The following is a 12,569-nucleotide window of genomic DNA, read 5'->3' as shown; positions in this document are numbered from 1 at the left end:
ATCTATTTGTTTCTTTACATTTAAAATATGTTGATTGAAGCAGCATATGACTGGGTCTTTATTTTTTATTCAATCTGACAATCTCTGCCTTTCAATAAGTATTTAAACTGTATTTTAATATGATTACTGATATGATTAAATCTGTCATTTAGCTGTTTTTTCTGTCTTATATGTTCTTTATTTCCTTTTTCCTCCTTTTTTTTCCTCTTTTAGACTAATTGAATATTTTTCATGGTTCCATTTTTTCTTCTTTGCTTATTATTTATTGGTAACTGTTATTTTAAGTGTTGCTTATGTTTAGTCTAACTTCAAATGATATTATAACACTTCGTGTGTAGTTTACGAGCCTTACAATATTATATCTCCATTTCCCATTGAAGGTAAGACATAGGACATATTATTTCAGCAGTAGCACCTGTCTAACAGCTTCTGATGTGTAGTATGTGTCCAATTATTGTTGGAAGGATGAATGAACAAATGAACAATCTCCTGAAGTTTCAGTTTCATTTCTCCTTTGCAGAGTTATCGTAGACAGTGGAATGAGTCACTTTTGTTTGAACACCTGAGCTCCCTAACCAAGTGATAAGCTGAAACAGCAATTGTGGAATGATACATGGTTTGGATCCTGTAGCAAGAGTGAGGTTCTAGGATGTTCAGCCCATCTCCTAGTTATAATATATAGAAGAAGCAGGTTGGAACATCCTGACATCCATTACTAACTTCTTTTAGTTACTGCATTAAGAAGTCCCTGTGCATCTGCGAGCTATACAAAGCCTCTTAGGAATATCCACCTTTATTGTCTCTAGCACTGATACTGAAAAGCTAAGTACCTTTATTCCCTGCTAGTTTTTATAATATGTATTGTATGAGTCAAAAATAAAGTCTTTAGGTCAAAGGTCCAACATTCAGATTAGTTGGTTGTTGAGCATCACAAACTGAAAGTTTGAAACCTGCTTCCGTAAGATGTTGATTCTGGTCTTGACTCTGCCGTAATAGCCGAGATGGCATGAACAGGTCACTGAACCTCTCTCCCTTGACCTTTATTCCCCACTACTTCCATCTTATCATATTTCTCTAAATTCATGCAGTTCTTTGGAGCATGTGAAAATGGAACACCAAGAATTCTTAACCTCCTACTCTCCTATCTTCCTTTTCTGTTCTTTAAAGGATTTCTGACTAGTTTGTATACATATAGAATGACAAATTGGGAAGGTTTTCATGAATCTTATCATTTTGGCAAACTGTTAGCTTGTAATTATTAGACCTTGCTTTGATTCCTTATTCAAATGAAGAATAATAATTCAACATTCACTCTTCAGGGTGGCAGTTGGTTTTTAATAAAAATACCAACACTTATCTGTAAATTAATCAGTTCCCAAACACTTTGCTATAATTGTCTTCAGTTTAAGGACTGCAACTGAAGTAATCCAAGTTTAGGCATTAACATAACTTCCTCCTTTCCATCCTATCATCCTATGTATGGATCGACAGAAATAAAATTGATTTGACTCTAAGAGTTCTTACAGTTCTTAATAACCAAAGAATGAGAACAAAGCTAAATTAGTTATTATAATGTATGTGGAATTATGAAGGGAATGTGTTGGGGAGGGTATGTAAAATTGAAAGTGTCTATTGTTATCTTGAAGTAATTTCCCTTAGGTATTCATTTAACTTCAGTGTCAAGTTATTTACACAAGAGCAATGCCTATCTATTAAGGGTGATGTGAGAATTAGTTTAAATTTCACAAAGCACTTTGAGGCACTGAGTTGAAAAGTTCTTTATAAATGCCAGGCATTATAACCAGACTAGTAAAAAGAAACATGATAAAGCTACTCATGCAGTGTCCTCTAATAGAAACTTTATTGGTAAGGAAATATAAAGGTTACTGCTATTCATAATTTATGGCTGACGGGAATAGATCAAGAATAATAATGCTTTCCTGTCTAGATAAGTCTTAAAGACACAGATGTAGCTGTGATGGAATATATTGCTCCACTCAAGGAGAAGTATGAAATTGAGAACTTACAGGCAATAAAAGTGATATATGAAGATTAGTAAAGGCCAGTATCTTTAATTGAGCCATGAAAAATATCTTGACAAATTTGACTATGTCTTTCAAAGTCTTTCTTGAAGACTGAAATAGAAGATGTAATCCTTGATCATTTGGGTATATGGAACTTGAAATTTGTTAGAAATATATGCATGATGATCTTCATTCTAATAACCAAAATAATCTGTCTCATTGTGAATCCTTTTCAATTTTTTCTTTTGTTTTAATGGTGAGGAAAATGAAAACTTTAAGTTAACTAACACTAAGTGAGTGAGTTTTTCCAAAAGGTTTAATACAAGCAGAATACCTCAGGAAAGTGAGAGAAATAATCACACCCCAAAACATCTTAAAGTAATCAGAGATAATGATAGAAATCTGTCTGTAAAAATCTTTGAATTACATAGTTAGCAGAAGAAATTTTTTAAAAGGTAAATTTAGTGTTTTTTGTAATCAAATCGCAGCTTTTATTGGCTGTGTATTGGTTTCCTATTGCAGCTTTAACAAATTACTGAAAACTTAGTGGCTCAGGACAACACAAATTTATTATCTTACAGTTGTGCCGGTCAGAAGTCCACAGCAAATCTTGGTGGGCTCAAATTAAGGTGTTGGCAGGGTTGTGTTCCTTTCCAGAAGACCTAAAAGGGAGAATGCAGGGTTTTTTTTACCTTTTCCAGCTTCTGAAGGCTGCCTGTGTTTGGCTCATGCATGGTCCTCTTCCATTTCCAAAGCCAGCAATGGCTGGTCAAGTGTTTCTCACATCACTTTGCTTCATCACTCCTCTGCCTTCCTCTTCCACCTCCCAGAACCCTTGTGATTGCACTGGGCCCACCTGGATAATCTCCCTTTCTTAAGGCCCACTAATTAGTGACCTTAATTTCATCAGCTACCTCAATTCTCCTTTGCCAGGTAAGTAACATAGTCACAGGTTCTGGGGATTCGGAATAGGCATTTTGGGGGAGACTAATTATTTTACCCGCTACAGTCCAGAAATGGAAAGATGAGAGTTTCAGAAGTTTTTAGAGACTGGCAGGTAAATGGCGTACCAATTCTGCCTTTGCTACTGTCATTTTCTGTTATCAAGTTTGGGCAGTACTTTAGTTGGCAAGCCTTTTTCTCTTTTCACCTCAATGAAGTTATCAGTGTTTGGTGTGCATTTTTATTTCTAATTTCTCTAAGCATCCACCCATCTATGCAACAAACACTTGGTAAGTGTCTAGTTTAGGATGTGAAGCAACATGTTATGGACCTAGACCATATTATCCTTAGTGAAATAAGTCAGACAGAAAAAGACAAATGCTATATGATATCACTTGTATGTGGAATCTAAAAGAGTAATACAAATTAATGTATATGCAAAACAGAAACAGGCTTACAGATGTAGAAAACAAACCAGTGTTTGCCAAAGGGGAGAGGGGAGGAGGGAGGGACAAATTACGGGTATGGGATTAAGATACAACTATTATATATAAAATAGATAAGCAACAAGGATATACTGTATAGCACAGGGAATTATAGCCATTATCTTATAATAATCAATAATAGAATATAATCTGCAAAAATACTGAATCACTATGCTGTACATCTGAACCTAACACAATATTGTAAATCAACTATACTTCAATTTCAAAAACAAAAGAATGGCTTAATTAAAGATACTGGCTTAAATTACACTAGCAGCCACAGGTGAATTACTCTAGGTATCACTATGAGCCTTTGCCCTCAAGGAGCATACTCTGCTAAATGCAGTCCATGAGCCCCTTCATACAGTGGTTCATTATTAAGTAGTGATGCCAGAAAAGATTTAGGAAGAATTTACACACCTTGATGTTTGTTTTTCATGCTCTCTCCAACCCCCATCATGCAAATAACAAAGCTTATAACCTCCATTTTTTTAACAAGCTAATGCCAAGAAAAAATATATAGTTCAGATAATACTTTTCTTTTTCTTCTTTTACTCATTTTTTTAAAGGCTTTTCTTATTAAAAAAAAAAAAAAAGTACTATATAGAAGGAAGGAAATGTATAATTTCCTGTCAGGCCATCAGCACATTTTTAAGGGGTTGGGAGTTTGATCAGTTCTATATTGTAAATTCCAGGATTCTTTCCAGCTTTGAAAATAAAGGGAACTGGATTTAGCCTACAGACAGTAAGGTTCACAGAAGACTTAATGCTAATTTTTCAGTATACAGAAGAACCTTGTGTTAGTGAAAGTGAGCATGTGTTCTTTGTTTCAACCAAGTAGGACAGGAAGCAATGGCATTAAAGGAGAAATTATTTAGACTAAAAAACCTCAGGTGTATTAAAACACTGGAAAATGTTACTAAGAAGGATGTATTGTAGATTTCTCTCAGAAGTCATCGAGTTCATCTTCTCCATACAGTGAAAGTACAGGGCTCTGATATTGGAGAAAATACATGCTAGTTATTAACATGTGCTAAATAAAATTTATTGAAATGAAGTAAATTCAGTTGGTCCTTTCACTGTACATACTTTCTCAAGGTTCTAAGTTCTCAAGAAGGTACTTAAAAGGTCCACAGGGCATAGTTGTCATGAATCTTTGCTAAACTAAAATTTGTCAGTTGAAAGAGAAAGAAAGAAAAATGTCAACTGAACCCCAAAAGTCAAGGTTTCTCATAGAGATAGCTCTACTTATCTGGAGTGATGATCCCTTGGACATTTCCTTAAAATACCCTATGCCTCAAGGACATCTGGTTGTCAGCAAAAAAAAAAAAAAAAATTTTTCATCACAAACTGAAACATTCCAGCTAAAAGCATTTTCAGTCCCTTCTTACTCTGTTTTAAAGATGTATTTCTAAGGCCATTTCATTTCTTAATTGGATGTTAGACTCTTGACTACACATGACTCCTCTCCAGAATGTATACAGCTGGATAGACAAGGATTATCCTTTACACAAGAGTATGACGTTTTGATCATGTCATTCTCTGGTTTAGAAGCATCTTTCGATTACACGTTATGGGATAACATACAAACTCCTTAGCAAAACCTATGCTTTTACAGTCTATCCCCATTCTTCCTTTCTGATCTCACCTATCAGCACAACCTTCCCATTTCCTTACCCTCTTCAGTCTACGTGGCCATACCCTAACCACCCACCCTGCCCCCGCCTTTGTACACAATCCCCCTTCCAGCCAAACGATCTTGCTTATCTCGCCCCATCTTGTTCATTTAAGAATTAAGTGATGTCTTCCTCCATTCCTCTTGTAGACTTTATCCCTCAAGCCATTATAGTCTGGCCTCACCTAAACTTTCTCCTGCTGAGGTCTCTAGTGACCTCTCTGTTGTTAAACCAAGCAGTAGCCTTTCCTTCCTTACCACGCTTGACCTCTTGAGTGTCATTTGGCACTGACGGCCACTTCCTGTTCCCCGAAACACTCTCTGTCTTGAATGTCGTGCATCCCACCCTTCTGGTTTTTCTTCTGTCTCCTTGGCCTCTCTGGTCTTGATTATAGAGTTCTCTTGTTTTTCTTAACCCTTAAAAGTTACTGTTCCATGGGGCTCTCCCCTTACCTTTAGATAAGGTAGAGAATTGACATGGCAGAAAATGTCATGAACATTTGTACTGGTTGAAGTTCCCTTGGTGGCAAGCAATGGAAACTGACTAAGGATAGGCCCCTGGGAACAAAGAGCTGACCAGTCACGCTTGGGGAAGGGCTTGAGAAGCAAAGGTAGTGGTAAGAATGTCAGCATTGGGATTGTGTGCCTACTTTCTAAGGGTGGGTCAGTTCCAATGGCCTCATGTCTTTATCAGTCCCTTCCCTGTGTCTTTTGTTGTGTCTTGTATATTGTATCTTACAATATCTTATAAATCTTATGTGTTCTTTTAGACTCCAAAATGAAGCAGTGATTCCTCTATGAAGTCTGTCCTGATCCCTTTAAGAATTGTTGATTGCACCTATCTCTGAGCTAGATTCATACCAAAAATGTAGCTGTATTATTTTACTCAAAGACCACAGTGCAATTGCTGCAGTCATGTGGTCTTTTTTTTTCTTCCTCTGGACTAAGAGAGATTTATGGGACAAGGCAGTGAATTCTTTACCTCACCCCAGAGCCTACCTAGCTCCCTCTCGGTTCTTCTAGATTGTTCCTCCCAGTTTTTAGGTTTTTAGTTTTGAAACAGTTTAGAAATTTAGAAAGTCGTGAATTCATAGGCCACAAAGTTCAAATAATGTAGTATATGTACAGATGCACATGGCTTGGCTTTAATTAATGTATCTTAATAGAAGAAAAACAATGTAGAGGTGTCAGTTTGTACAAGTATATTTTAAGAGAAAGATCCTTCTGTACTCCATATTACTCTAGATGTTATGTACATATGTATTTCTACACTTCATTTTAAGTTTTGACTCTGTATTAAATCTGACAGAATTTTAAACAAAGCCTGAAAAAAACATTTTGTGTTTTCTATTACACTTTAGCAAAGATGGAAAGTAGTGTTGACGTTTTATTATGAAGAAGATACATTGGCTTTATATTTAAGATAAATCATAAAATGTGTTGTGTTATGCTAAATGACAAGGCATTTAAAGTGTTGGTGACAAAAATAAACTAAAAGACTAGAAGAAGCAGAAATACGTGTAGAAAAGTTAAGAAATGAATAGCAAAGAATAAGCTACTTTGCTAAATTCTGTAAGAAGCTAACTATTTTGTACAGAGCTACGATTTAACTTATGTGTGAACCTAAAATACAAGAAGAATCCTTAGTAAATTATGTCTCTTAAGTATTCTAATTATTGTACCATCAACATCAGACATCCCTCTCTGAACGTGAACTAAGTTGTGTTGAAGTAGAACTGTTTATCTGCTTATCGTGAAAGAAAATTCTTCAAGCACTTACTACCTGTGCAAGTCTTATGCAGCAAAACTCTGTGTTAATGTACTAGTTGGTATACTAAATGCTGTAACAAATGACAACATTTCAGTAATTTAAAATGATAGTGCCTGTATAACAGTTTATCATGGGTGTTCCTGATGGATGGGTAGATTTCCTCCGTGTGGTGATTCAGGGCTCTAGTTTCTTCCCTCTTACGGCTCTCGCATTTTCTAGAGCATTGGAGTCCTCTGCATTTGGCTAGCAGATGAGTGAAGACGGCATACCTTCTTCACTTCTATATCTTAATCATCATTCCCCAAAACGATTTACCACTTTTCTTCATATTCCATTAGCTACAACTTTCATGTGCCCCTACTTAGATGCCAGGGGAGCTAGAAAATATGGCTGGCTAGCTGCTTCTTGGCACCAGTTCTATACTAGGGAAAGCATGAATCCTGGTGAACAAGTTAGATCACCTGCCATAGCTCACCCATATAGCCAAGGTAACAACAATTCTGTTACCCTTCCGACTACCCATAGAATGCATTTACTTCAAGGGAGACAACCCAAAGCTTCATCCTGTCCTTACTTCCAGTTCAAAGTCCAACATCTCAATCAGGTCCAGCTGTGGCTCTTTGCAGCCTGGTGCCCAATGAGCTAGGGTTCGTGTTCACTGCCTGCTGTTCCATCTCCCCTCCCCACCCTGCTCAAGCACAAATCCAATATATAGCAGTGGAGCAGGGGGCAGGAAAGCTACAATTAAGCTTCCCATTCTAAAAAAAGGTGAAGTGGGAAATACAGAGCAATACGTGTCCAGGGAGAGCAGTGAGATGCTGTCATGGCAGGCACTGTGAAGACACCCTGCCTGACAGTGTTCAGGATCTCTTGATTAGACCCTTATTATGCATCTGAAAAGAATTGTTTTGTCCTCTATTCTCCCTGGCCCTTTGGGCCCTACACATTTGGGTGCTTCTTCCTTGTCTGTTATCATCCATGGCTGAATCATGGAAAGGAGTATGATCACTTTCTCCTTCTACAATTTGGGAACCTGGTAACAATTTAACAGAGTTTGTTCACCAGTACCATTTTTAGAAGTAATAGATTTCATATCTCTGGGCCTTCATTTGTTACACATGGCAGTGTTTACACCTTTATTAGTCTGTCCAGAAAGACAGAAAATTCCAGGTCATTCAAATGGTGGAAATTTAACACGGGGAGTTAGCTACATGTGTGATAGAACAGAGAAGCCAAACAAACGATGGTGAATAAACCCAGAGGCTAACAATATCGGAAAACTGCTGCACACCCTAGGGATAGAAGGGCAAGAGGAAGAAGCGATATTACCAGATATTATCTGAGTTTTTAGCTTTGATAAGAAGAAACCATCAGCTCCTTATGGAGTCATCCATATTCTTTCATCTTTCTGTGTCCCCACAGAGCAAGCACTCAAATGTTTAACTGAACAGAGATACGCAGTAAATCCTTCCACCGACTTCAGTTAGAGGTACCCATCGGAAAATTAAAATGTGGCAGAAATGATGGTGTTCAGTACTGAGATGATCCTTAATTGGGGATAAACTGCAGTTATTTGGGGACCTTTTTTAGTAACCCATTATTGGCATTTAGAGAATGAGAAATTGTCGGAAGTTTTAATTTAAATATTCTCTTCCTGTATACGACATTTAGAGTTTGGAACAATACCAATGTTCATATAAACATAGAAAGAAGAATTAAAAAGGAATAAAGTCTGTAGGTGGTTTGTGCCAAATTCTTTTTAAAAGGATGGGGTGGGGAGAAATAGAGAAAGCTTTTCAGACTTGCTGGGAAATAGCAGTAAGAGCTACAGAGGATGTATAGCTCTGTCTTAGTCTTTGACTCTTCTTGTGGAATCACCTGAGTTGAAAATGATATACCTTTGTCTGCTGGTTTGAGCCAGAAATAGCTAATTTATTTTCCTTTACTGTTGTTTAAGAAAGAATCTGTAAAATATGCCATTGGCTATTTCAGCAGTCAAAAAGAACTCTTTCTAGAATCTGATCATAATTTTTGAAAACGTCACAAATGCCGTTTAATCTGCTTTGGGCTGAGCCCTTATATGCTGAAGTGTGTAGATACGCTGGACTGAACCTGGCTATGGATAGGTTTAAAAAAGTCTCAAAATAGTAGATATATTTAACAACTTGGAAGTTGGAGACTATGACTATGTTGTTTTTCCTAGAGAGAGAAAGAGCCTTGCCTGAAGATTTCTCCATGCATATTTTCACTCATACATGGAAATGAAGATTTTTTTTTTTTGACAGAGCATGTCAAATTCAGTTGCCATGATGTGCTCTGAAAACATTTTATCATACCTGAGCATGTTTATCGTTCTTTCATTTTCTTAGAAACTTCAAGCTTTTTTACTTTTCACGTTGCTTTAAAATAAGAAATGGCTTAAAATATGATGTACTGCATTTCATATCTTCATTTTATCCTTCAGAATATAGTGCTCCCATTTAAAAATATTCATTAAGGCTTGAATATAGGCTGTGTCTAAGTAGTGTCATGACTGACTAAAAGGGGAAAATACTTTTTTTTTTTTTTATCTACATGGTACGTAACATCTGAAGAGTAAGCTTTTCTTTCCTGTGTTGGCTCTGTGGAATGTGGGATTGTGAAATAACGACTTGATAATTTGGCAGTTTTATTAAAAATAATTACTTTGTTTCAGTCATCATAATATCATCTTTATAGTTTTGAGAACATGTAGTCAGGAAAAAAATCCTTCTCTGATATTGATCTAGAGCAGAAAATGCGACGATCCGTCTTTTCCATCTCTAATTGGGTTGATTTCCCTTTAACACTGCTTTGCAATGAAAATATGAAAACATGATGTATATTTTTGCTGCTTCAAATAATTGGTTTTGCTTTTTGAGCATGCTATTTGTAATTTCAAAGAATATTTCTTTCTGAACTTCTTTGCTCTGAGGAGTTTAGAGTGGTCTTGAAATTATAGGTGTCTATTAAGTATTTTTCAACTGTCAATTCAACCATAGCCGCCGTGCTATTAATTCATTATGAAGTGACACAGGAAGAAAACTCGTTATGTGATAATGTGAAAACACATATTTGTCAAAAATAAATAAATAAATAAACCAGTTTGTATTGAAAACCCATCTGCTGTGGTGGGAGTGAAATGGTTTATTAGACACATTTGGACATGACACCACCTTTTCAAACAGGAAAATATATAGAAAAGATTTCAGTTCTACTCCTTAGACGTTCTGTATTCACCTAAATGTGTTATTTTTGTCCCTTACAGGTGATATTATACCCAACTTCTAATAGCTCCAAGTCAGCTGAGTTGCACCGAATGATCGTTCCAAAAAATAGCCAGGACTCTGACTTAAAAATCAAATTGGCAGTGCGAATGGATAAACCACCACATATGAAGCATAGTGGGTGAGTGTACTTGAAGATGTTTTTCTCCTGAATTATTGGATTTCATTGTATCACTTTTGTCATTTTATTGAGAACCTATATATCAGACATTCACATGGAGTTTTTCCCCCCAAATTACATTAATAGGTTAACTTAATTTTTTAAATCTGTAGACATCTTTATAGCTGAATAATGGGTACTTGGTTAATATAACTGATCGCATGCTAACACACTATTGGTACTTGATTGTGTTGGTATTGTACATCACTTATATTGATGAAGAACAGTGATGTATGGAGATAACGTGTAAGATATATTTCAAAATACAGTAGTAGTTGAAACAAGCCTAGAATTCAGATCCCCAGAAATAGTTAAACCTACATAGACTGCATTAGAGTTTAATGGTGGTTCAGATATAACCCAGGAGGCTGTACAAGTTTTGACGGGAGGGGCGTGAGTGTTCATTGCAATATGTGAGTGAGAAACTAGATCGATACCGGAGGAAACTGATGTTGGTGGATAACCAGAAGTGCAGGGCCTGGCCCCTGGGGATTGCTGTGGGTCGGAGTCAACTTCCATCTCCGAGATTCTTTTTCCCTTGTAGCTGATGAGGAAACAGGTCTGAACTCCTGAATACAATTCAATGAGTTTTTTTAAAACCCAGGTCTTTCTCAGATTAATACTTTAGGACTTGCTACAGCCAAATTCTAGCATAGGGGTGTTAGCCACTAGGAAAGAATGTGAAGACTTTTCTTACTAAGGAGAGAAGCAGTTGCTAAAGTGTCTCATCCCAAGTTTAGCAGCAAATCTAACAGTCTGTGCGCATTCCTGTACAGAGGGGCATGTCTGCTGGCTTTGGAGCCAAGTCACTAGCACTGTAGCAGAGTTAACTGGTAAGTCCACGAGATAAGGATTCTTTAGATGACTGTTAGGGAAAACCAAGTTATGCTCTGAGCAGAAGGCAGCCCAGATGTATCTACTAGAGCTAGGATGAGACTCTAAGGGCCATATTGCTTCCCTGGTTTGGGTGGGCAGTAGTGTGTGCAGTGTCAGAGCTAGCCTCACTTGGGGGAAGAAGACCTCAGCGGGTGGGCTCTTAGAAAGGGAGCAGTAATTTAGGTATCCCACAGTATGGCGTCTTGAATGTAGTAATGCAGCGTCTAACTATGACTCATGATGCAGATGGAGTTCCTGGGATTTAATGCTGAGAGCTCTTTCTTCCCACTTCCATCTACCCGCTCACTGTTGATTTATGCAGCAGACATGGATTGAGCACTTCCTCTGTGCCAACCAGAGCAAGCCTCAGTGAGATACCATCCCAGGCCTGAAGGAACTGGCTAGCCAGGGATTCAGGCTTGTGTACGAATAATGCTAGTACTGAGTGATAAGCGCTGCAAGAGAGGAATGGGAACGGGTGGAAATAACACCTGATTCTAGCTGGAGTTGAAGAAAGTCTCACAAGACAACTGACTTTTGAGATGAAGCTTGAGGGGTGAGTTCAGCAGGTGGGCAGTGGGGAGGAAGGGCAGTCCAGCCACCAGCCACATGGCATAGCCTATACATAGGCAGGAGATCTGGAAGGGCTGTTAGCTAACCGTGACAATTTTGATATGGCTGGAGAGTGCTTTAAGACTAGAGAGAGTACTACTGCTCTAAAGTGCTTAGAGACTAGTAGAAACTAGAGGGAGATAAAAAGGAACACATTCTCTTCCAAACATTGTAGTTATTTCCCTACTCTTTTGAACTCAGCCTCTTGATGAATAGTACAGCAAGAAATGGGAACCTATGCACTGTAACGCCAAGATGGCCCCTGATTTACACATGGGCAGCCCTGTGATGAATACCCTTTGAGCCTTCAGATTGACCCAAGAACCAGGATTGAATATGAAGTTGGGCACGTAGCAAGTTCTGAAGCCTTCAGCTCCCATGGAAAGAAAGCTCTGCTCTAATCCTTGGCATTTTCTTGCTCTAAAATGCTTCAGGGCAAGTGGTACAATCTAGCTGCTTTCTAAGACTTGTTTTGTTTTGTTTTGTTTTGTTTGCTTTTTTTAATCACTCCTGTGCAACGAAGGAGAATTGGTTTGTATCACATCTCAGAGACCTTTGACTAATTTAGGACCCCCAGAATGGTTCTGGAGTTGACTTCTGCCCAAGACCATGGGTGAAAGAGATGACTAAAGAGAATATCTCATAGTCTCTGAATTTAATCTGTAAAGCTCGAGAACTATTGTGACCTGCCTTTACGAAGATACTAGCAGGCATTGCCA

At 37.6% G+C, this 12,569-nt stretch overlaps 1 protein-coding gene across 14 annotated transcripts in view; it reads left to right on the top strand.

Annotated features, from left to right (window-relative positions):
• The window catches only part of CADPS2 (calcium dependent secretion activator 2), a 499,759-nt gene that overhangs the window by 253,223 nt on the left and 233,967 nt on the right, over nucleotides 1–12,569 (top strand). For all 14 annotated transcript variants that reach the window (XM_029233024.1, XM_029233030.1, XM_029233033.1 and 11 more), the window contains one exon: nucleotides 10,184–10,323. In XM_029233024.1, coding sequence (XP_029088857.1) covers nucleotides 10,184–10,323 — 140 coding nt within the window. The remainder of the gene's footprint in view (nucleotides 1–10,183; nucleotides 10,324–12,569) is intronic.

This window comes from Monodon monoceros, unplaced genomic scaffold (assembly GCF_005190385.1).
Source record: "Monodon monoceros isolate NGI ecotype Baffin Bay Population unplaced genomic scaffold, NGI_Narwhal_1 Super_Scaffold_2, whole genome shotgun sequence".
Classification (NCBI taxonomy): domain Eukaryota; kingdom Metazoa; phylum Chordata; class Mammalia; order Artiodactyla; family Monodontidae; genus Monodon; species Monodon monoceros.
Note: the sequence above shows the minus strand (reverse complement) of the source record. Positions and strands in the feature narration are given on the sequence as shown.